At 39.0% G+C, this 26,422-nt stretch overlaps 1 protein-coding gene and 1 long non-coding RNA gene across 9 annotated transcripts in view; one reads left to right on the top strand and one right to left on the bottom strand.

Annotated features, from left to right (window-relative positions):
- Positions 1 to 26,422, top strand: part of FYB2 (FYN binding protein 2) — a 129,562-nt gene that overhangs the window by 63,620 nt on the left and 39,520 nt on the right. For all 8 annotated transcript variants that reach the window (XR_008997015.1, XR_008997016.1, XR_008997018.1 and 5 more), the window contains exons 6-9: positions 6,775 to 6,809; positions 9,084 to 9,115; positions 12,985 to 13,081; positions 15,795 to 15,954. Coding sequence is in view for 4 of the 8 variants with exons in the window: in XM_057500239.1 (XP_057356222.1) it covers positions 6,775 to 6,809; positions 9,084 to 9,115; positions 12,985 to 13,081; positions 15,795 to 15,954 (324 nt within the window). In the remaining 4 variants the exon portion in view is untranslated. The remainder of the gene's footprint in view (positions 1 to 6,774; positions 6,810 to 9,083; positions 9,116 to 12,984; positions 13,082 to 15,794; positions 15,955 to 26,422) is intronic.
- LOC118925424 (uncharacterized) lies at positions 5,308 to 7,939 on the bottom strand. Its single transcript, XR_008997019.1, has 3 exons — positions 6,832 to 7,939; positions 6,520 to 6,716; positions 5,308 to 5,771 (listed from the first exon to the last, which is right to left on the bottom strand). It is a non-coding gene; the product is annotated as an uncharacterized LOC118925424 (long non-coding RNA).

Here is a 26,422-nt window from a genome sequence, read left to right as displayed (position 1 = left end):
ACAAGAACAGAGCCACAGACCAGTGGAACAGAATAGAGACTCCAGACATTAACCCAATCATATATGGTCAATTAATATATGATAAAGGAGCCATGGACATACAATGAGGAAATGACAGTCTCTTCAACAGATGGTGCTGGCAAAACTGGACAGCTACATGTAAGAGAATGAAACTGGATCACTGTCTAACCCCATACACAAAAGTAAATTCAAAATGGATCAAAGACCTGAATGTAAGTCATGAAACCATAAAACTCTTAGAAAAAAAACATAGGCAAAAATCTCTTGGACATAAACATGAGCGACTTCTTCATGAACATATCTTCCTGGGCAAGGGAAACAAAAGAAAAAAATGAATAGGTGGGACTATATCAAGCTGAAAGTCTTCTGTCTAACAAAGGACACCATCAATAGAACAAAAAGGTACCCTACAGTATAGGAGAATATATTCATAAATGACAGATCAATAAAGGGTTGACATCCAAAATATTTAAAGAGCTCATGCATCTCAACAAACAAAAAGCAAATAATCCAATTAAAACATGGGCAGAGGAGCTGAACAGACAGTTCTCCAAAGAAGAAATTCAGATGGCCAACAGACACATGAAAAGATGCTCCACATCGCTAATTATCAGAGAAATGCAAATTAAAACCACAGTGAAATATCACCTCACACCAGTAAGGATTGCCACCATCCAAAAGTCAAACAACAACAAATGCTGGTGAGGTTGTGGAGAAAGGGGAGCCCTCCTACACTGCTGGTGGGAATGTAAATTAGTTCAACCATTGTGGAAAGCAGTATGGAGGTTCCTCCAAAAGCTCAAAATAGAAATACCATTTGATCCAGGAATTCCACTTCTAGGAATTTACCCTAAGAATGCAGCAGCCCAGTTTGAAAAAGACAGATGCACCCCTATGTTTATCGCAGCACTATTTACAATAGCCAAGAAATGGAAGCACCTAAGTGTCCATCAGTATATTAATGGATAAAGAAGATGTGGTACATATACACAATAGAATATTATTCCGCCATAAGAAGAAAACAAATCCTACCATTTGCAACAACATGGATGGAGCTAGAGGGTATTATGTTCAGTGAAATAAGCCAAGCGGAGAAAGACAAGTACCAAATGATTTCACTCATATGTGGAGTATAAGAACAAAGAAAAACTGAAGGAACAAAGTAGCAGCAGAATCACAGAACCCAAGAAGGGACTAACAGTTACCAAAGGGAAAGGGACTGGGGAGGATGGATGGGAAGGGAGGGGTAAGGGCAGGGAAAAAGAAAGGGGCCTTACAATTAGCATGTATAATATGGCGGGGGGCATGGGGAGGGCTTTGCAACACAGAGAAGACAAGTAGTGATTCTATAGCATCTTACTACGCTGATGGACAGTGACTGTGAAGGGGTTTGTGGGGGGAACTTGGTGAAGGGGGAAGTCTAGTAAACATAATGTTCTTCATGTAATTATAGATTAATGATAAGAAAATGAATTTTTTAAAAAGTGAATTGCCTAATATACCAATTAATGGAAATTGGAAGACTGGATCATAAAACCTGATGAAGCTGTGCAGCCTCACTGCAAATATGACAATATAAGTGGACAAAGTAAAAAGATGGAAAATAATAAGTCATAGAGCATTAAAGAAGGTAGGTGTGGCTGTATTAATCACAGATAAAGTAAACCTCAGAGCAAAGAAAATTACCAGAGATGAGGAAGGACATTATGTAATGGTAAAAGGCTCAATATGTCAAGAAGACATAGCATTTCTGAATGTGTGGGCACCAAACTCCACAGCTGCAAAATATATGAAGCAAAAACTGAAAGAAGTAGACAAATAGACTACTGTAATTTGAGATGTTAACATTCAACAATTAACAGAATACCTAGGCAGGAAATTAACAAGGATATTGAAGAAATCAACAACACCATCAACCAACAAGATCAAATCAACATCTGAAGTACACACAAGAGAAGAATGCACATACTTTTCAAGTGCCCATAAGCATACACCAATATAGTCCATATTCTGAATATGGTACATTCAAGGTAGATTATAAAACAAACCTCAAAAAACTTAAAGTAATTGAAATTTTACAGAGTAAATTTCCTGACCACAATGTGATCAAGCTTGAAGTCAATAACCAAAGATAACAGGAAACTCTTGAAACACTTAGAAACAAAACATCACTTTTCTAAATAATCCATGGGTCAAAAAGTAAATCTCAAAACAAATCAAGACATACATTGAACTGAATAAAAATGAAAATACAACATATTAAAATTTGTGGGACAGCTTAAGCAATGCTGAGAGGAAATTAACAGCACTAAATTCTTATCTTAAAAAAAAGGAAATGCCTTAAATCAGAATCCCACCTCAAGAACATAGAAAAAGAAGAGCAAAGTAAACCCAAAGCAAGTAGAAAGAAAGCAATAATAGAGGAAAGAACAAATGAATTGAAAACATAAAAACAGTACAGAAAATCAATTAAATCAAAGGCTTGTTCTTTGAAAAGATCACTAAAAGTGACAAACCTCTAGCAAGACTGACAAACCAAGAAAGAAGAGACAAATCAACAATATTAATTAAACAGATAACATTAGAAATATTGCAGACATCATCATAAGGATGATAAGGGAACATTATGGACAACTCTACACATATAGATTTGACAAGTTAGATAAAAATGGAATAAATCCCCAAAATACACAAACTACCATAAGTCATTCAATACAAGTCAGTTGAATAGCCCTGTAACTATTAAGGAATTTTATGTATAATTTTAAAACTCCCAAAAAGATTATCTCAAAGTTTAGACAATTTCACTGGTGCATTCTACTAAATGTTTAAAGAAGAGCTAACACCAATTTTACACACTCTTTTCCAGAAAGGTGGAAGAGAAGGAAATTCTCCCTAAACTTTTTTAGCTGGTGTTACTCTGATACCAAGCCCAGACTAAAATAGTACAAAAGAAGAAAACAGCTGATTAATATTCTTAATAAGTATAGTCATAAAAATCCTTAACAAATATTAGCAAACAAAATTCAACAAGATATAAAAAGAATCATACACCATGACCAAGTGTTGGTTGTTTCAGTGATGCAAAGCTAATTCAATATTCACCATTAATGAAATCTACCATATTGACAACCTAAAGAAGAAAAATCACACAGTCATATCAATCTATGCTGAAAAAACATTTGAGAAGTTAATACCTATCCACGAAAAACTCTCAGAAAAACAGGAATGGTGGGGTAAGGGGGTAAAGAGCACTTACAAATAGCCTGTAGCCAACATGATACTTAATGGTGAAACACTAAATACTTTCTCCCTAAAATTGGAAGTAAGGCAAGGATGTCTGCTCTTAACATTCCTACCTCACATAGTGCTGGAAGTTCCAGCCAGTGCAATAAGGCAAGAAAAGGAAATAAAAGGCCTACAGATCAAAAAGAACAAAATAAATTGTCCTTATTTGTAAATGATTGTCTGGGTAGGGAGTTCTAAGGAATTTACAAACAACAAGAGCAAAAAATCTCTCTTAGAGTTCTCTTAAATAAGTTCAACAGGGTTACAGGACACAAAATAAACATTAGATAATCAATGATGTTCCTATATACTAGCAATGAACACCTGGAAAGTAAAATTTTTAAATAAATACTATTTACAATTGCTCAAGAAAGAGAAGATTTCTCAGTTACTGAGATTAAACCTATTATTAATTCAGTTACTTAGACTTAAACCTAACAAAACATGTATAAGACTTAAATTTTTAAAACTACAAATTGCTGATAAAGTAACTCAAAGAAAATCTAAGTAAATGGAGAGATAACATGTTTACGGATTGGAAAACTAACATAGTTAAAATGTTAATTCTCCCCAAGTTGATATATAGGTTTAATGCTATAAAAATCCCAGCAAGATCTTTTGCAGCTATTGATAAGATTGTTTTAAAATGTGTATAGAGAGACTATGGAACTAGAATAGCTAAAAAGCCATTTTGAAGAAGAAAAAGTGAGAGGTATCAGACTACCTAATTTCAGTTATAGCAATGGTAAGCAAAATTGTGGTACTGGGAAAGAGAAACACATAAAATGATGGAACATGATTGAGAAGCCAGAAGTGAGACCTACACAGATATGCCCTACCCAAATTGGTTTTCCTTTTACAAAATTTTAAAAGCAGTTCAGTGGAGGAAAGATAGGCTTTAAAGGAGAGCAATTATATCCATAGGTAAAAAAATAACCTCAGCATAAGCCTCTTGTACAGTTTATCTCAAAGGGGATTGCTCTCCTTTCTCTGCCCACCAAGGGTGAAGAATCTAAATGATACCTTTCTGGAAGAGAGAAGGAAGAAAGAGAAGGGAGAGGATGAGGGAGTTAGTTTTTGCTGTCACCATTGATTGATTCTGTCTCTTGAAAAATGCCAGGAAAACAAAGACCATCCTGTCAGGGTTATGTAGCTCAGCACAGGTAACTTTCTGAGGCTTCACTTGTTTATACAGAAATTGGTGTTGGGTAACCAGGATTTAGACTGTTCTGGATGCTCTGCAGAATTGTCTTCAGAGGCCATCTAGACCAGCCATTCAGACTGGTCTAGTCCCTAGGGCTGTCCAGCAGGGTCTTTGAGACCTTTGGGGATAATTTTACCCAGACAAGTTGTGTTTATGCTCCTGGGTAATATTCCATTTAAATGAATGATGCCATGGCTGGAAGAAAGTTTGAAAGCCATTTCCTAACTGAGTCGACTTGGGCAAATTGCTTTACTCTCTGGATGTCTAGTTTCCTCATCAGTGAAATTGGAATATTAGTGGTGATCATCATGAGAATTAAGTAAAATTGTGCATTTAAACAGTTTGTATAGTGCCTGCTATCCATAAGTGTTTAAAATGTTAGGTGCATTTTATTATTCTTTTTAACAATATTAATAATAGTCCTCTCACCTCCTACTCTGAATTCACACAGGGAGTCAGTACCCGGAGAAAGAGCTAAGGGCCTGCAAGACATGGTCATGTTATGGTACTAGCATTTGGAGGGTTGCTGAGGACCACCTTTTCATGCTTGCTCTTTTTCTCCTAAGTGGGAGAGATTTGTCCTTCTGGTATTTGTCCTTTTTCTCCCACCTATTCAGTGGAGAAAGAGTTATGTAACTCCATGTGGGAAGTGAAAGGGCTCCAATGCTGAGGGTGGTATCCTCCTGTTGCGAAACCTAGTTCTTTCCTGATCCCTGGAGTACAACCCTTTGTATTTTATATTCTTACCGTGGGAGCAAGTTTTATTGGCAAACTTACCATTGGAGAACCCCCACTTTGTTAAAAATCAGTATCAAATTATGAATGCATTATTAATTCAGTATGTATTATCTTTATTAGCCTTGGCAAGCAAGGTTTCACTGAGCCTCAGTTTCCACATTTCTAAAACAGAATAGTATCTCCCCCTGACCCCAGGTGGTAAGGAGAAGCAAAGAGATCAGGATTTGTTAATTCTTTGAAAAATACAGAATGGTAAATAAATTGAGGGAGGAGATTTCTTCTTAATTGAAAAAGAAATCCATATTTGGAATGGATATGGGGCAAATTGCATAAGCAGATATTTTTAATTGTATTAATAGCTAAAGTTTTTAAAGTAAGCAATAGCAAAATGTCTTGATTCAAAAGTCAGTGAAAATAGAAGTGTACAGTTACCTAAGTTGAAGTGCTTATTATTCATCATCCACACAGAACTTCAGGTCTTTGTGTCAACCATCATATGCAGATAGCCCCTAAAGAAAACCTAGTGGAGAAAGATTTTTTTTTTTACTTTATCAGTGGATTATATGTTTGGAATAGTAATGGCTTAAAATGCAGCATGTTGTTTGGTCAGTTTTCCAAACTAAAGCTTCAGGACCCTAGCAGTAAGAAAGAAAAAATAAACAGAGCCAGGAGTTCTACTTCCTCTGCACACATATTCATTAACAGGAGTGGGGACATTTTTATACATAACATTTAAGCAAAGAAAAATCAATTTTATCAAAAAGCCCATCACTTTTTATATAAACATCTGGTGCTCTGCTAGATATACCACATTTCTCACATCACCTTCTTTAATTTCCCCCTTAACTGTGTAGGGCAGGTAACAAGGGGCCACATTTCTCTGATGAGCAAGCTGAGGCTTAAAGAAATGAAGTTAATTTGTCTGCAATCCCACAGGTAGGAAGTGCCAGGACTGGACTCTGAACCCAAATTCTTGCCACTACTTGTATTTGTTAATAATTAAGGTTGGCATCATAATATTAAATACAAGTCACAGAACTACTGGGAAAAAAAATGTATTTGAGCCTTAGTTGGTGCTCAGTCTCCTCTTTTCAAGCTGTACAAGGGAAACAAAACACTCATGGAGCGAGCACTTTTGGGCAAGCTATGGAGTTCATTTTGTTGAAGTGAAATTTAGGCTTTTTTCTTTTGGCCTTTCTTCCTTCCATGTTTGCTTTCTGATTTCTGTCACTAGATTTCAGCGCTTTCCCTTAAGCAGGGAGTCTTACCAAAATAGGAAACTGAAAATTGTTTAAATGTTTTCAGACTGTACATTCCATCCTGGAAATCCCCACAGAAATTAAAACCATGATCAGTGACCCAAGAATTTCCCAAACCACGTAGGCAAAGCCTCACGTAGATCAATGCTCTGAAGTTCGAGAAAACTGGACTCTGGAATCTTTCATAACTGCTTCAATCCTGGGTACTGTAAAAAATGGATGGATAAACTGCCTTTGAAATAATTGTTTTTGTATTTATTTTAGCAACTTATGAAGTTGAAATTGAAGAACTCCAAAAGGTATTGTTTCCTCTCTTCTTACCAACTTTATAACTAACACAAGTATGCAGAGTTGATTCTGAAGTAGTTTCTTTTATGAGAGAGAAAGGGTTCTTGTCTGATGGTTCCCTTGATTTCTGGGGCTTTTCAGACTTCAGCTGCTAATATTCTGAAGCCTGAGCCCTGTAATATCAGAGGCAGAAAGTGTGTGATGGAATGGGAGAAGACAGCCCTGATCCATTCTCGGCCCCTTAGCACCAACTCGTCTTAAATAACTGTCTTTTCAGAGAGAAGAGCTCCTTGGCACAAGCCAAATTTGTATAACTTATGCCTTCACAAGAATAAGCAGACCCTTAAAGGCACATTTTCTGGGCTCCTGGTGGGCATGGTGCTAGGTGCCACCTTGGAACCAATGTAGCAACTTGATTAGGGCCTAAGTAGAATCGCTGCTGGCCTCAATCCCAGCTCCTCACTGTGTGATCTGAACCTCCATTTCCTCAACTATAAAATAGAGATAATAGAAGTACCCACACCTGGGGTCATTGTGGGAATGAAAATAAGATAAATTCAGATAAACAGTTTAATCATAACTGCCTGGCATCTGCTCTAAGCATTTTTCTCTGAGTTTCAGTTGTGTCTTTTGTAAATGCTGCCTTCATGAGGCCAGGAAGCATATGCCTTGTGGCTACCATATGTGCAGTAGTAGCTGCTCAGTAAATAAGGGGATCAGTACTTGTTTCACTGAATTGCTGAGAGAACAAAGTCAGACAGAGGAGGTGAGCACCGAGTTCAGCACCTGGCACTCGGCAGACACCTACCTCGCGTTGTGACCTGGTCAGGAATGTGCTACTCTTTCCTCACTGAGTTCATTTAGTCTAATACCTCATCTTTCTGTATCAGCTTTCTTATGCTCACTGGAAAGGATTGTTCATTTCTGGATACACTTGACAGCTAGAAAGCTATAAAGGATTATTATGCCTATTAACAAGAGTAGAAATATTCTATTAAAGTGCTTCACTTACCTGGCAACATCAGCAAATGAACTTTCCTGCACAAGTGAACTCTCCAAATGATGAATTTTACCCTATTGAAGATAAAAACAAAGTATTTTTAATTTTTAAATCTTCTAGCCCTCACACGTATATTGTATTCATCTCAGTATCTTTAAGCTTGGTGGGAGGAATCCAATTCCACCCTTTCCTGATGCCTTGCAGTACTTAGGAACTTAAGGAACTGAGTGGGCACAGTTTATACTCTTCTTTATGAGGGGTTCCTGGGCCCTTTTGGGAGTTCAGAGCTAGTAGCCTTGTCACCAAACCACCCTAAGTCTGTTTGCTCTAATTGTTGTCTCTCTTCTGACATTTCTGTGTACTGTCAATATCTTTGTGTCTAGCAGTGAGTCCTTCACATGCCGGATGCTGTACATACACAGCAGACCGTAATCCTCAGTGTTACCTGGTGAGCTGGTATCACTACTTCCATTTTACACATGAGAACTCAAGACTCAGAGAGGTTAAATAATCTGTTCATAATATAGCAGAGATATAAAACAAGATTTCTCTGACTTGTCACTCTAGCAATGCTGCCGTCCAGTTTGTTAGAATTATATGAGGCAAAAAACCAGTGGTCCCTGAATGAAGGCCTGCAGGCCTACCTCAAAGGAGAGCATATGAGCTGCAAGGCCGGCACTCTGTGGTAGTATTTTTGATGCTTAGGTATTTTCTCTATCCTTCACAGTTCCTGGCTAGATTCCCAATAATGAATGGCATCAGATATGTGATGACTGAATAAATGAGGGGCTGTGTTGTGGTCATTGGGACATCATTTTAATGGAGGCAAATCCAGATCATGCAAGAGATGATTTTTGATCAGAGGGTGTATGATCAGTAAGGGAGAATTGCTAGCAGGATTTGCACATTTGCATATGCCAGTTTTGCCCACTGAAACACTGCTCTAATTTCATAAATTCATATTCCCTCATATGATTTAACAGTTCTTTATTCCACAGATGCATTCCTAGAAAGGCATGTGGAAAACAATTTATTCTTCTAAGTCACATTTACATTCTCTCTGGCATATACTGTAACTTGAGAAATGCTTGGTTTCCTTTCAGATTATCTTTAGCTCCACTGGCAACAGTTCATGGAACCTTCCTGTTGTCAGTGTCTACCTTTGCTTTGTACTGAGACCTCACCTGCCTCACTTTTTGGTCTAGTCTCTAATGAGTGGTAATCAAGCAACAAGGCCTGATTTGGGTTGACTTATGGAAATAACCATCTTCCTCTTTATTTCCAGCCTTGGAAGACTTTTCTCCATCAAGAACTTAGGTGAGTTTTATCTTTAAAAGGAAAAGCATAATCCAACCACTGATCCTCTGACAACTGAAATAGTTTCCTTCAATGTTTCCAGTGCCTGACCTGGGTCAGCCTCTCCAGTGTTTTATACAGTGCCTGATGCAGAGAAGGTGCTCAGAGGTCCTGCCTGGCTTTTCCCCCATGCCTCATTATAGCCCCCACTGCACTCACTCAGCCAGCACCAGCTGAGTCCCCAGCATGTGCCAGCCATTTGCCAACCACTGGGTCTGTGGCAGTGCTGGAGACGCAGCCACTACCCTCAGGGACTCTTGGATCCATGGGAGAGTCACACAGTCAAACACGCATGTTACACTGTTTGAATCCCAAAGAACATAGAATTTCCAAAATGCACTAAGCTATTTCAACTTTGCTGATTTTGTTCCCTTAATTCATTAATTCACTCCAACTTAATGATAAGGCATATATCAGCTGACCATCAAATGTCCCCTCCTGTAAAAAGCCTTCCTAATTCCCCTCTGTCAGAGAGAAGTAACCAGTCAGTTCCCTGTGGTACCATAAGGTACCAAAAGATACACACATGCTTGCACTAATGGCACTGTATGTCATTTGTTTGCTGACATGCCAATTCTTCCCAACTCCCCATGCCTTTTTGTCTGTGAGCTCCTTGTGTTGTGGGCAGGGCTCCTGTTTGCTTGGTATTCCTGATACATCTCCTACATCCTGGGGCAAAGCAGGGCCCTTACTTGCCGCTTCAGAGTCTGCATCTATCACTCTTCACCTGAAGTTATCTTTGATGGATTAGAATAAACATGGTTGGTTAGCTCTGGAGAAGCGAGTATCAACATTTCCTGGTGGGGCAGAAACCTAAGTGCTGTGTCACGGGGGAAACTGCTTCATCTCTCTCTGAGTTCTGGTCTTAGCTCAATCCATGACCCCCGTAATTACCCTCTACCATCTAGCATAGCACTGGGTACCTGTCAAGTGGCTAATTAGTTCAACAGTTACTGAGCTTTGACTCTCTTCAGACAACACTAGCTTCTAGGTACAAAAATCAATAGATTCCCTACCCTTGGTTTAAGATGGAAGTAGAGGCCAAAGTGGTTTGGGGTAGTGGGTATTTGGAGGGGAACATAGCCACATAAGTAGGAAATTACAATATAATATGATCACTGGTAAGCAAGTTGTAAAAGCAGAGGTGAGGCTCCAGGCGTGATTCCTGGAATAGTGACAACAGACCTGGATCTTGAAAGACATGAAGAGCTGGCCAGGTGAAAATGTCAGAATATATGTCCCAGGCACAAGGAGTAGTGTGAGCAAGACACAGGCATAGTGTTAAACAGTGGGGCTGGTACAGGAATTAACAAACAAGGATAATACTTGAGTATGAAATGCAGTGTGGGAGCAGCATGAACAAAGCCAGGGAAGTATTCGGAGCTGGCTCTAGGAGGGCCTGAGCTCCCTCTGTTATTATTTAGACCAACCTTGTCCATTAGAAATATAATACAAACCACATGGGTCATTTAACATTTTCTAGTAACCACATTTGAAAAAGTAAAAAACAGGTGAAATTAATTTTAACAATGTATTTTATTTAGCCCAGTATATATAAAATATTATCATTTCAACATGTAATCAATATAAAAACTATTACTGAGGTGTTTTATACTCTTTTTTCATACCAACTTTCCAAAATCCAGATGTATTTTACATTTTCAGCTCAATTTGGACCAGATACATTTCAAGTGTTCAACAGCTACATGTGGACAGTGGCTACTCTGTTGGACAGCACAAATTCAGACTTTATCCCATAGGCCAGAGGGAGCCACAAAAGAGCTTCAAAGAAAAGCACCTTCCATAGTATTCCTGAAAGTCACAATATTAAATTAAATTTGATGGTTCTGTATGGAGATCCAGCTGTATCGGCCTTGCATCCCAAGGCCTGGGGGTAGGAAGATGGATTACAAGGGACATGTACATCAACAAGGCAGGTAAATGCAAAACAAATACCAGCAGTGTGAAATGGGAACAAAAAGTTAGATAATTCTGTCTCAGCAAATGCTTTGATGAAGAAAAGGACACCAACAATTACTGACTGTCCACTATGTGCTATGAACAATGCTAGACTTTCAACATTTTTATCATATTTCATTCTCATTCCACAGTAACAGTGTACTTTGGCCTTGGGGCCTTTCATTTATACATGAAAACATATGATTTTCAGAAAGCTTGATCTCAGGCTGTTAGAAAGAGGTGTAGTGGGGATTAGAACCAGCGCTCACTCCACGGCCCCTGTTTATCACAGAAGCACTCGTACACAGCCCTAATGGCGGACAAGAGTGCTCAGTAATTAGATGAATGAAGGACACTCTTTGAAACTCTTCCGCCTTTCAGAATAGCACACTCTCCCGGTGTTTTTCCTCCCTTCGTGACCACCCCTTCTGATTGTCTCTGAGGGTTCTTCCTCTGCCTTGCCTGTAAATGTGGATGTAGAACTCCACAGTTCACTAGCATACAGAAACAGAAGTTTTCAAGTGGACATTGACGGTCCCAGCATTCTGTACTTGGCCCTCATTTTTTTCATTACACTCTCCACCCTGACTCCTATACTCCTCACCGCAGCTGTTGTCTATACAGGTCTTCCCCACTGTCCAAAAATAGAAACCTTTCGTAAGGTTTTATGTAACTACATAAAGCAAAGAAGCAATTACCATTAACTTACATGGAAAAAAATTTTTTTTGGTGTTCCCAGACCCAAAAAGTAACCTCTCTTAAGCTTTTCTGATATTTTAGGGCACACACACATTACTAATGGATGCACAAAATAAGTAGAAGTAAAGCACAGGCACTCACAGACACAGCTCAAAGCTATGGTGGCCTGACGCTGAGCTGCTGAGTGCAGTTCCTGGGGAAGGAGCTTGGCAGGCCCACTCTTGCAGCTCAGGGTGCCCACTGCCTCTGGAACAGCTGACTGCAAAACAAATGCTGAATGCTATTTTTGCTTTTTGCCTATCTTCATAAAAGTAAAAATCCTCTTCAGATTTCTTTCAGGTACTAATGTAGACCTTTTGTAAAAATGAATTGGCATTATGTGAACTTTGGGAAAGTGGGGGGATATCTGTACATTGGTACATGGTAGCCATTCATTTCATTAGGGAACACTGGCTGAGAACCACTGTGTGCCAGGCGCTGTGCTGTGGCGGCCAGGGATTACACCACACTGGTGCTGGGAATTCACACATAAATAACAGAGCTTTGCTGATTTATGACTTGATTTTTAGTTAGTTTTCAAGGCAAAGTGGAGGAACTGGAGACAGATCCATAGCCATTGTAATAAAAGATAGGACAAAGCATTCAGGGAGCAGATAAGAAGGTATGACTGCTTGGAAAAATCAGGGAGAGATTCTCAGAGGTAAGATGATTTAGACAGATTGAGAAGGGTGTTGTGTTTTCCAGCAATAAAGAAAGATGTGGAAGGCATGTCTGATAAAGGAAATGTCAAATAAAAAGGGAGAGTTGCCCAAGTAGGGTGGTAGGCTTGGGGAATTATGAGGAACAGACTAGTGCAAAAGTGGAGGGAAAGAGCAGAGGGAGATTGGAGTTGGAAAGAAAGGCGGGGGTCAGATCACAGTGGGACATTTTATCCTTCAGGCAATGGGGAGTTAATAGGAGATTTTAAGTAAGAATTCACTCTTGCATTGATTGTAGCATGCAGAAACTCAGGGAAAGTATCTATGGTTGAGCTGATCCTGGTCTTTTAAAAAGAAAAGGATTCACGTATGTTTAAATTCATTTTTCCCATTTGTTTCCTGTAGGATTAGGTGGTACCTATTATCTAAACACTCTAAACTTCACTTTTTCCCTGGTATCTCTTCATATTTTAGCCCCAAACATGAAGATAAGAAAGTGGAGGAAAAAGAGCCATGTGAATTGGAACCTCAAAAAACAGAAAAGGATCTACGTTCAAACCATCTTGTTGAGGTATGTGTGTTCCAGCATTCGAAACAGTACCGTTCAGCTGGGTAGCAGGATCCATTCATAGAGTCACTTTTTAGAGACCGAGACATGCAGTTCTCCAGAAAGACAAGATGCAGTCAGTGTTGGGCATTTTATCAAGTGAATGAAGCTGACAATTACAGTGGGCTGATAAATGCCATGGAGTTTCCACTGCTTAGGTATGAGACAGGCCTAAGAGTCAGGCTGGGATTAGTGTGAATTCAGCAAAGGACCCCCAGGGCAAAATATAAACACTCACTCATTCAGGAACTGACCACACACTCACAGGACCCTGGAGGGTCTCCATAAGTTCCGTGCTTATAAGAGTTACCTATACTCTGAGCTCAGGCACCCCATCTGTTAAAAGATAATAAGTAATCCCTACCCAATTACCATATCTACTCCCATCCTGACTCTATCTCATTTGTGATGATAAAAGTCAGTAATGTACATGAAAGTGCTTTGTAAGCCATAACCATAAAAATTAAAAGTATTGTTCATTAATTATACTGTTAATTAATAGTAATTACTGTATAAGTGTGTGAATCCATATCCAGTTGACACTATTCCCCTCAAATACCTAGTATGCTTGGAGGCTTAAACCATAGATACCACTGGGGCTACTACCAATGCACAAAAGGTTGTAGATGCCTGTTGTGGATGTGTCTACTCTATAGTATTGAATTGTTCTAGTTTCTTCTGCAGGACTTGGGTAAGTCACACAGGTTGTTGACAGTGTAGGACTGAGCTGGAAGGCCCAGAGGCCAGGCTGGGTGTTGAAAGAGGACTACAAAGTGGCATAATGCAAACAGGAAGTAAGTCACTAATTATGGAAGACAGGGAACAGAGCCAGTGAAGCTGCACCGTGTGTCAAGGTCGGGGGGGACAGGAGCAAGTCCATAAATGGGTGCTGAGGCCAGAGATCAGGAAGGGGTTAATTGGGAACATGAAAAAGGCAGTAGAGGAGCATGATTAAGGATACTGACCATGAAAGAGCAGAAAGTGTTCTTTTTCAGTGCTGACTATATGACAAGAGCCAGGTATGGGGTCAGATTACCAGCAAACAGACATACTCCTACTTTCATGAACTGGATTTGAGTTTTGGAAGTTATTAGAAGTTATTTGGAATATGTCAGTAAATGTGGTGAGTGGTCAGGCTGGGCAATGCTCTTTGGGATCAAATATAAATTGTAAGTCAGTCTTACGTTATGCATTGTGATTCAGACTCTGGGAAGCATCCCCAAGGACAGCCCTAAGAGAATCCACGTACTGCTTCATTAGGGGGATACACTGAAGGAAGACGGTCACCATGCTTGTGTGAAACATGGATTTCATTGCTTTCTTACCATTATTCCCAATTTTGAAAACTCATTTTGGACTGTATGACTTAAAAGAATGCCAATGCCCTTCTCTTGTTCCTTCTCTTAGTTATCCCAGATCTCCCAAGAACTCAGGAAATTCCATGCCTTATATCTTATATAATCATTTTAGTTTTTAGATATATCTTGCATCCTATATAATCACTTTAGTTTTTTCCAAGTACTTTCAAACACTCAATCCTCATGTCCATTTATAGACAGGACAGTAATCCCTCTCCCACTGTCATCTGATAATTCTAAAGCACTTAGCTGACCAGAAATACTCTAATTCTCTTTCTCTGGTGTCTCTTCCTGTCAGTCTATCCAGATCTTTCTGAAATGCAAGTCTGATCAGGTTTCTCCCCTACCCAGCTCCCTGACTAGGACATAAAGCCCACTCTTTGCCTCACATGCAAGACCCTTCCTGACTCAGTCCCATTCTTCAGCCTCATCTCTGGTCCTTCTCTCTCTGTCCCTTCCCTGGGCCCTTCTACTCTTCCCTCATGAGGAACCCCCATAGGACACTAACACTTCTCCAAATACCCCATGCCTTTGCTCATGCTGATTAATCTACCAGGTATTCCTTTATCTCCTCGATCAATCTCTTACCTACATTTTAAAATAGTTTCATTAAATCTGCTTTTGAAGTCTTCCCCTACCTGCCCTGTCTTACATCAGGAGAACTGACCTCCCTCTCCTCTCTGTTTTCATCTCAGTGAGCAATACTGCTGTAAATAGCACTCACCACATTATACCTTAAATCATTTGTGTGTATTTTCCCTTTGACCAGTGTGTAAGCCACCATGTCCATTGCATTCATCGCCAGAGCTTAGCATGCTGTCTCAGCTTTAATGTTTGACAAATGCTGAAGGGAAAAAAGTGAGGAGCAGAAGAATGCAGGTGGAAAGATGAGATGTCATGCAAAGAAAAAAAGCAGCATCTGTTAGTTAGTCCTCCCTCAATCAGTGGATTACTAGCTATGAGACCAGAGTCCAGTTATTTAAGCTTTCTAAATCTTTATTAAGAGGACTAATATTTCCCTAAAAGGGTATCATGAAGATAATATGAGATAAAATATATGAAGAGCCTGCTATAGTCAGTGCTCTTATTATATTCTGACTGCCTCCTGTGGGCCTGCCTCTTTGCATTCATTGGCCATTCTGAGGTAGACAAGAGACATGGTATGCATTCTCATGAAACGTATAGTCTAGTAAGACTGCATTAAGTAAACTAGTAAATCACAGCTATCTGTGAGGAATGAATGAGCAAAAAGCACCATAAGTAAACCCCTGAGCATGAAGTCAGAACCCTGCAGAAATCCACCTGTTGCATGCATTTAGGTGGATGGCAGTGACAGGACACCTGGAAGAATCCAGATGATTGAAGTCCACAGAGGCAGGAGGAGCATGCTGGCCAGAAAGCAAGAAGCTGCAACTGACGTCATCCAGACAAAGGCCTGCACCCCCAACCTGGAGCTGGCCAGGCACTCCCAAGGCCTCTGTAAGTTGCATTTCTTCCTGGTTCTCTTCAATGTTACCAGATTATTTGAAAGCTGTATGTGACCAAGATTTTATTTTATAAATACTTATGGAACATCTGTTATATACCAAGTAACTTGCCCTGGTGAGGCAGTTGGGTAATAGTAGAAAGAACACTGGCCTTAGAAGTTAAAAGACTGGGGTTCAAATTTAGACTCTAATACTTTTTAGTGACATAGTAAGTAATTTCATATTCCTGCAACTCAGTTTCTTCACTGTAAGAAGAGATTATATGGACCTCACAGGGGTTTTGTGAGGACCAAATCTAACTGTATGTCACATGACTCAGGTACTCAGGAAAGGTTTATTCCTTTTTATTATCTTCCACCTCCTGCTGATTTTGTAAGCCCAAGTGATTGACACACTGATGATACTGTGAGATAAAAAAATATAAAGTATATTTCTGATATATTGATATATAGTATCATAATATAGTGTGATATAGTGTGATAGAGTGCTCTATTATATTCTGACCGCCTCCTGTGGGCCTGATGGCTTAGTGGACTTTATTCAGTTGCATTTTACCTTCATGTTAGTCAAGATTCTTGATTGCAGTTAACAGTAATCAAATTATACTGTGTTAAGCACAGAAAAAAAAGGCTTACCCACCAGAAAGTCTGGGCATAGCTGCTGGATCCAGGAACACAAACAATGTCTCGAGAGCTTAGTATTACTTTTTCTATCCTAGTTTTGCTCCCCTCCCTCTTTACTCCATCTTCAGGCAGATTATACCCTTATAGAGGCAAGATGGCATCTAGCAGTGACAGGCTTACCCCCAGTCCTTTTGGGAAGCTCAGAGGAAAACTAGAAATTGTTATCTTCTCAACAGTTTTAAGCAAAGGCCCACATCTGGGTCTTATTGGCTCTGACTGGGTCACGTGCCATCCCTGAACCAGTCATTGTGACTGGGAGATACGGTGCTCTGATTGACCCAGCCAGGGCCATAAACTACCCCCTGAAGCCCAGGGTAGAGTCAGTTCCACCAAAACTATGTAACATCAGATTGAAGGATTTCCCAAGAAAGTAAAAAGACTGTTATCAGGAAAGAAAAAAAAAAAGTAGACACTGGGTAGACAGAACAGATGGATGTCTGCTCCTGCCCAACAAGTCATGGCAAATGACTGACACTTCATAATGTGTTACAGTCACATTTAGGAAGAATATGTTGCAGTGATCATGAGATGGATTCGAGGCCCCTAAATTCTGCCTCCAGGTTAACTGGCTGCATCTCTGCACATATGCATACTCCCTGCATACTCTGCTCTATTCTAAGTTTCCTGACTATGTCATGAACTTTAGGGCCCCTATAATTTTCTTTGATCTCTTTCCTCTGTCTGGAATGCCTTTGTGCCACATACCCATGTTGTAGTCATCCTTCAAGCTCTATCTCAAAAGCTGTTTCTAATGGAGGCCTCTTTACCTCAGTCCATCCTTCTCTTCCCCACAGCTCTTCACTCCTCTCTGTTTACACACCTCTTAAACAAAACTTGAGGAAATTTTCTTACTTTCATGTGCAAATGGTGACAATTACTACTTATTTCCCAGGGCTGTTTATCAACACATAGTGTCCAGTTCATGTGCTAAATAACTTAGTTCTCTTCATTTATTCCCTTTCTAAAGAACCTGTAGCATGCCTTACGTTATAATTCTTGGTGTGCATGTCTGTCTCCCATGGTACGCAGTCAGTACCTTGAGATTAGAGAACATTTGGTATTTCTCTCTGTGTCTCTGCAACCTGGCAGTATCTGGCACACGGGTGATACCCAACAAAGCTTTATTAAAGGAAGGACTGAAACAATAAATAAGTCAAACTTCAGGGAGAACATGGTAGATTTGAAAATGTGAATGATGTTACCGATTAAAACAAGTAAGGTGAAGAATAATTTATTTTGTTATTTTTTTAAAAATTTTTTGAAGAACATTATGTTTACTAGGCTCTCCCCTACCCCAAATCCCCCCCACAAACCCCATTACAGTCACTGTGCATCAGCATAGTAAGATGTTGTAGAATCACTACTTGTCTTCTCTGTGTTGCAAAGCCCTCCCCTTTCCCCCACCCCCCACATTATACATGCTAATCATAATACCTCCTTTCTTCTTCCCCACCCTTATCCCTTCCTACCCTCCCATTCTCCCCAGTCTCTTTCCCTTTGATAACTGTTAGTCCATTCTTGGGTTCTGTGATTCTGCTGCTGTTTTGTTCCTTCAGTTTTTCTTTTGTTCTTATACTCCACAGATGAGTGAAATCATTCGGTATTTGTTTTTCTCCACTTGGCTTATTTCACTGAGCATAATACCCTCTAGCTCCATCCATGTTGTTGCAAATGGTAGGATTTATTTTCTTCTTATGGCTGAATAATATTCCATTGTGTATATGTACCACATCTTCTTTATCCATTCATCTAATGATGGACACTTAAGGTTGCTTCCATTTCTTGGCTATTGTAAATAGTGCTGCAATAAACATAGGGGTGCATCTGTCTTTTTCAAACTGGAGTGCTGCATCCTTAGGGTAAATTCCTAGAAGTGGAATTCCTGGGTCAAATGGTAAGTCTATTTTGAGCATTTTCAGGAACCTCCATATTGCTTTCCACAATGGTTAAACTAATTTACATTCCCACCAGCAGTGTAGGAGGGTTCCCCTTTCTCCGCAACTTCGCCAACATTTGTTATTGTTTGTCTTTTGGATGGTGGCCATCCTTACTGGTGTGAGGTGATATCTCATTGTGGTTTTAATTTGCATTTCTCTGATAACTAGCGATGTGGAGCATCTTTTCATGTGTCTGTTGGCCATCTAAATTTCTTCTTTGGAGAACTGTCTATTCAGCTCCTCTGCCCATTTTTTAATTGGATTATTTGCTTTTTGTTTGTTGAGGAATGTGAGCTCTTTATATATTTTGGATGTCAAGCCTTTATCAGGTCTGTCATTTATGAAAATATTCTCCCATGCTGTAGGGTACCTTTTTGTTCTATTGATGGTGTCCTTTGCTGGACAGAAGCTTTTCAGCTTGATATAGTCCCACTTGTTCATTTTTGCTTTTGTTTTCCTTGCCCGGGGAGATGTATTCATGAAGAAATCGCTAATGTTCACATCCAAGAGATTTTTGCCTATGTTTTTTTCTAAGAGTTTTATGGCTTCATGACTTACATTCAGGTCTTTGATCCATTTTGAATTTACTTTTGTGTATGGGGTTAGACAGTGATCCAGTTTCATTCTCTTACATGTAGCTGTTCAGTTCTGCCAGCACCATCTGAGGAAGAGAATGTCATTTCCCCATTGTATGTCCATGGCTCCTTTATCGAATATTAATTGACCATATATGTTTTGGTCAATGTCTGGAGTCTCTAATCTGTTCCACTGATCTGTGGCTCTGTTCTTGTGCCAGTACCAAATTATCTTGATTACTGTGGCTTTGTAGTAGAGCTTCAAGTTGGGGAGTGAGATCCCCCCCACTTTATTCTTCCTTCACAGGATTGCTTTGGCTATTCGGGGTCTTTGGTGTTTCCATATGAATTTTTGAACTATTTGTTCCAGTTAGTTGAAGAATGTTGTTGGTAATTTGATAGGGATTGCATCAAATCTGTATATTGCTTTGGGCAGGATGGCCATTTTGATGATATTAATTCTTCTTAGGCAAGAGCATGCGATGAGTTTCCATCTGTTAGTGACCTCTTTAACTTCTCTTAAGAGTGTCTTATAGTTTTCAGGGTATAGGTCTTTCACTTCTTTGGTTAGGTTTATTCCTAGGTATTTTATTCTTTTTGATGCGACTGTGAATGGAATTGTTTTCCTGATTTCTCTCTCTATTGGTTCATTGTGAGTGTATAGGAAAGCCACAGATTTCTGTGTGTTAATTTTGTATCCTGCAACTTTGCTGTATTCCGATATCAGTTCTAGTAGTTTTGGAGTGGAGTCTTTAGGGTTTTTTATGTACAATATCATGTCATCTGCGAATAGTGACAGTTTAACTTCTTCTTTACCAATCTGGATTCCTTGTATTTCTTTGTTTTGTCTAATTCCTGTGGCTAGGACCTCCAGTACTATGTTAAATAACAGTGGGGAGAGTGGGCATCCCTGTCTTGTTCCCGATCTCAGAGGAAAAGCTTTCAGCTTCTCGCTGTTCAGTATGATGTTGGCTGTGGGTTTATCATATATGGCCTTTATTATGTTGAGGTATTTGCCCTCTATTCCCATTTTGCTGAGAGTTTTTATCATGAATGGATGTTGAATTTTGTCAAATGCTTTTTCAGCATCTATGGAGATGATCATGTGGTTTTTGTCTTTCTTTTTGTTGATGTGGTGGATGATGTTGATGGATTTTCGAATGTTGTACCATCCTTGCATCCCTGGGATGAATCCCACTTGGTCGTGGTGTATGATCCTTTTGATATCTTTTTGAATTCGGTTTGCTAATATTTTATTGAGTATTTTTGCATCTATGTTCATCAGGGATATTGGTCTGTAGTTTTATTTTTTGGTGGGGTCTTTGCCTGGTTTTGGTATTAGGGTGATGTTGGCTTCGTAGAATGAGTTTGGGAGTATTCCCTCCTCTTCTATTTTTTGGAAAACTTTAAGGAGAATGGGTATTATATCTTCTCTGTATGTCTGATAAAATTCTGAGGTAAATCCATCTGGCCCGGGGGTTTTTTTCTTGGGTAGTTTTTTGATTACCACTTCAATTTCTTTGCTGGTAATTGGTTTGTTAAGATTTTGTGTTTCTTCCTTGGTCAGTTTTGGAAGGTTGTGTTTTTCTAGGAAGTAGTCCATTTCTTCTAGGTTTTTCAGCTTCTTAGCATATAGGTTTTCACAGTAGTCTCTAATAATTCTTTGTATTTCTGTTGGGTCCATCGTGATGTTTCCTTTCTCATTTCTGATTCTATTGATGTGTGTTGATTCTCTTTTTCTCTTATTAAGTCTGGCTAGAGGCTTATCTATTTTGTTTACTTTCTCAAAGAACCAGCTCTTGGTTTCATTGATTTTTTCTATTGTTTTATTCTTCTCAATTTTGTTTATTTCTTCTCTGATCTTTATTATGTCCCTCCTTCTGCTGACTTTAGGCCCCATCTGTTCTTCTTTTTCCAATTTTGATACCTGTGATGTTAGACTATTCATTTGGGTTTGTTCTTCCTTCTTTAAATATGCCTGGATTGCTATATACTTTCCTCTTAAGACTGCTTTCGCTGCATCCCACAGAAGTTGGGGCTTTGTGTTGTTGTTGTCATTTATTTCCATATATTGCTGGATCTCCATTTTAATTTGGTCATTGATTCATTGACTATTTAGAAGCGTGTTGTTAAGCCTCCCTGTGTTTGTGAGCCTTTTTGCTTTCTTCGTACAATTTATTTCTAGTTTTATACCTTTGTGGTCTGAAAAGTTGGTTGGTAGGATTTCAATCTTTTTGAATTTACTGAGGCTCTTTTTGTGGCCTAGTATGTGGTCTATTCTGGAGAATGCTCCATGTGCACTTGAGAAGAATGTGTATCCTGTTGCTTTTGGGTGTAGAGTTCTATAGATGTCTATTAGGTCCATCTGTTCTGGTGTGTTCTTCAGTGCCTCTGTGTCCTGACTTATTTTCTGTCTGGTGGATCTGTCCTTTGGAGTGAATGGTGTGTTGAAGTCTCCTAAAATGAATGCATTGCAGTCTATTTCCTCCTTTAGTTCTGTTAGTATTTGTTTCACATATGCTGGTGCTCCTGTGTTGGGTGCATATATATTTATAATGGTTATATCCTCTTGTTGGACTGAGCCCTTTATCATTATGTAATGTCCTTCTTTATCTCTTGTAACTTTCTTTGTTTTGAAGTCTATTTTGTCTGATACTAGTACTGCAACTCCTGCTTTTTTCTCCCTATTTTTTGCATGAAATATCTTTTCCCATCCCTTGACTTTTAGTCTGTCCATGTCTTTGGGTTTGAGGTGAGTCTCTTGTAAGCAGCATATAGATGGGTCTTGTTTTTTTATCCATTCAGTGTTCTCTGTCTTTTGATTGGTGCATTCAGTCCATTTACATTTAGGGTGATTATCGATAGGTATGTACTTATTGCCATTTCAGGCTTTAGATTCATGGTTACCAAAGGTTCCAGGTTACTTTCTTTACTATCTAAGAGTCTAACTTAACTCACTTAGTATGCTGTTACAAACACAATCTAAAGGTTCTTTTCTATTTCTCCTCATTTTTCTTCCTCCTTCATTCTTTATATATTAGGTATCAGATTCTATACTTTTTGTCTATCCCTTGATTGGCTTTGGGGATAGTCAATTTAATTTTGCATTTGCCTCGCAATCAGCTGCTCCACCCTCCCTACCATGATTTTACTACCTCTGGTGACAGCTATCCAACCCTAGGAACACTTCCATCTATAGCAGTCCCTCCAAAATAGACTGCAGAGATGGTTTGTGGGAGGTAAACTCTCTCAGCTTTTGCTTATCTGGATATTGTTTAATCCCTCCTTCAAATTTAAATGATAATCTCGCCAGATAAAGTAATCTTGGTTCCAGGCCCTTCTGCTTCATGGCATTAAATACATCATGCCACTCCCTTCTGGCCTGTAAGGTTTCTGCTGAGAAGTCTGATGTTAGCCTGATGGGCTTTCCTTTGTGTGTGATCTTATTTCTGCCTCTGGCTGCTTTTAACAGTCTGTCCTTATCCTTGATCTTTTCCATTTTAATTACTATGTGTCTTGGTGTTGTCTTCCTTGGGTCCCTTGTGTAGGGGGATCTGTGGATCTCTATGGCCTGAGAGACTATCTCCTTCCCCAGATTGGGGAAGTTTTCAGTAACTACCTCCTAAAGACACTTTCTATCCCTTTCTCTCTCTCTTCTTCTTCTGGTCTCCCTATAATGCGAATATTGTTCTGCTTAGATTGATCACACAGTTCTCTCAATATTCTTTCATTCTTAGAGATCCTTTTTTCTCTCTGTGCCTCAGCTTATTTGTATTCCACTTCTCTAGTTTCTATTTCATTTATTGTCTCCTCCACCGTATCCAACCTGCTTTTAATACCCTCCATCGTGTTCTTTAACTATTGGATCTCTGACCTGAATTCATTCCTGAGTTCTTGGATGTCTTTCCATACCTCCATTAGGATGTTGATGATTTTTATTTTGAACTCCCTTTCAGGAAGAGTCATGAAGTCCATATCATTTAAATCTTTCTCGGGAGTTGTATTAACAATTTTACTCTGGACAAGGTTCCTTTGGCGTTTCATGTTTGTATATGACTCCCTCTAGTGTCCAGAAGCTCTATTCTGGAGCCGCTGAGCCCCTGAAGCAATGTCAGGGGTTGCAGGGGAGCGGTACTGGGGGTAGGAAAGAGCTGTTCCCCACCTCCCGGCTGCTGTGCCTGTCTCCACTGCCTGAGCCAGTGGGCCAGTCACACAGGTATAAGTTTTTGTCCCAGAGCAGCCAAATATGGATCCCTGCTTTCCACAAGCAGCCAGAATCCCAGTCTCCCCAGGAACTCTGCCTGTATTAACTTTCCAACCCAGTAGTCATGCAAGTCTCATGAAAGCACCATGAAACGTAGGTTTGTGCTCCCAGCGCAGATTTCTGGAGCCAGGTATTCAGCAGTCCCAAGCCTTCCACTCCCTCCCTGCTCCATTTCTCTTCCTCCCGCCGGTGAGCTGGGGTGGGGGAGGGGCTCGGGTCCCACGGAACCACAGCTCTGGTATGTTACCCCGTTCGCTGAGGTCTGCTCTTTTCTCCAGGTGTGTGCAGTCTGACGCGTCCTCTTTCCTGTTGCTCTCTCAGGATTAGTTGCGCCAATTAAATTTTCTAATTGTATCCAGTTTTAGGAGGAAGCCTCTGTCTCTCCTCTCACACCACCATCTTTGAAGAATAATTTTTTATTTTGGGGAAATTTATAATAGTATCAGAACTGAAACGAAAAGCAAACATCCATACGTGCAGTAACCAAGACCAAAGCTGCTCTTGCTCTGAGGTTTTTACCGAGCTCTGAATCCCCTGGGCTCCTATTTTGATGGCATGATGTACAAAGCACAGGAGCCATATCCCAGGGCCTGCCCAGAGTGAGTTTCTAACAAAAGACTTCTGTGCAAAGCTGGAATCTCAAAGGACTATGTTTACACAGAATGAATAAGACTGTACCTATAGTTAACAATACTGTATTGTATACTTAGAAAAATGTTATAAAAGGGTAAATCTCAAGGGTTCTCAACACAATGACATTTTTAAAAATAAATAAATGGGAAAAATGAAAAAAGAAAAGACATTTCTGGTGAGATAAATGACACATGGGAAAGCACAGAGGTAGCATTAAACAAAAGCTATGCCTTAAGATGAGATGTGTATAGACTTATTTGTAGTATAGAAAAAAATGAAAAGGAGAAAAACAAATTGAGATGAATAAAAGAGTTAAAGGAGAGCCCTGGATATGGGGCTGAAAGCCATTTTCGAGCAGTTACGTACTGTCCATAGGGAGTCACTACAGATTCAGGGATTACCCCATGATGAAGACAGTCCAAGATGGTTCTGAGCAGTCCATGCACACTGCTAAAGCATAAAGGGAGTTGCTGTTCCCATTAATAATTCTCTGCAGGATTTATGATGAATAGCACAAAATGCTTAGTCAAGAAGAATGGACATAAGAACAGGGAAGTTTTAGAAAAACAAATGCAGTTGAGTGTCTTTCTATACTCCTATGCAAATAGGCCTATTTTGAAAAATGAAAATGAGCAAAATGAAAAAAAAAAAGGAATTAACAAGAGACAAACCTCAATGAGAAGAAAGAAATCTGCCCATTTCTACCCTGGTGCTGGGTAAAGGAAAAAAACCCTGTTACCATAAGCTGATCCTCATGCACATCTGCAGTTCAAATTTACTATCTGTATGGTCCCAAAGGAACCCAATTTATCTAAAGTGACATCAGCTTGGAAGCCCCCCAAGAAAACTGGTAAAGCAAATATAAATCCTTTGGTAGAACCTACCTTTATATTATTTTAAATAATTCCCACAATATTTAAAAATTAACAATTTGTAAACAAAAATAACTAAACACACAAAGAAGTTACAGGATGAAAACCAGCAGAACACACAACAGGAACTGACCCATAAATTAGTACAGATGTTAGAATTACTAGACAAAAAAACATAACAATATTTAATATGCTTTTAAAATAAAAATATGAATCAGGAATAAATAGATTTGGAAAATAATGAAAATAATTAATACATTAATAGAAATGTAAATGAATTGTACATCGGTTTATACCTGAAAAAATTATATAACTAGAAGATAAATCTAAAGAAATTATCCAAAATTCATTCTACAGGGGAAATAATAGAAAATGATGAGAGACTAGGAGCCCATGGAGTGCAAAAAGAGAAGTTTTAACATCAAATCAGAGTTCTGTAAAAGGACACTACATAGAGTGGGAAAGAGGAAATAATAGATAAAGATAATTTCTGACAATCTTTCAGAACTTTTCAAAGATACCAGTTTGCAGATCCAGAAACCCTAAAGCTTTCAATCAGGATAAATAAATCCACACCTAGCCATATCTTAAATAAACTGAAGAATATTGGAGAATAGAATATTTTTAAATACCTTACGAAGCAGACAAAGGGAAAAGACCAAATACCCTCAAAGAAACATGTAGGCTGCCTGCTGGATTATCATTAACAACAGTGTATAACTAGAACACAGTGCTGCTGGATGATATTAAATGTCTACCCAGAATTTTATAACTAGTGAAAATACATGTCAAGAATGAAGGAAAAAAATAAGATATTTTCAGACAAATAAAAACTGAGATATTTTAATGGCCAAATTAAACTTTCTAAAGGAAGTTCTAACGCATGTTAGGCAGAAGGAAAACAAGCCAAACAGAGAATTTTGAATCCAAGAAAGAAAGCTGAGCAAAAGTATCAATTAAATAGAATGATAATAATGTCAAATTGCAGAGGAAAGGAACTAAAATACTGGACATATTAATATCATGTTTTGGGAAGGTGATCAAAGTTAAATCATTCTAATGTTTTTAATTGTGAATAAAAATTTTCTTTCACTTAAGCCTTAAGAAAGTTGAAATAGCTAGGACTTATTAATCAAGTGATACCAGTCAAAGAGTGAGAAGGCAAGTCACAGAGTAGAAGAAGATATTTTATTTAATATATATTTGACAAAGGACTCATATGGAATATATGTATCTTCTATAATCTTCCTTATATCCAGAAAACATAAAGTAGAAATCAGTCAGAAAAACAAGGAAATTTAGAGAAGTGGAGAAATATTTGAACAGGCACTTCACTAAAGAAGATATTCAAAAGGCAATTATGAAAAGCTGTTCAACTTAAGTACGTCTCAGGGAAATGTAAATGAAACCTACAGTGTGGTATCACTGCATGCCCAGCAAAATGACTGAAAAAAAGAAAAGACTAAGAACTATTCTACGCTGCTAGGACTGTGAAT

The sequence above is a fragment of the Manis pentadactyla genome, chromosome 4, assembly GCF_030020395.1.
Source record: "Manis pentadactyla isolate mManPen7 chromosome 4, mManPen7.hap1, whole genome shotgun sequence".
In the NCBI taxonomy this organism is placed as follows: domain Eukaryota; kingdom Metazoa; phylum Chordata; class Mammalia; order Pholidota; family Manidae; genus Manis; species Manis pentadactyla.
Note: the sequence above shows the minus strand (reverse complement) of the source record. Positions and strands in the feature narration are given on the sequence as shown.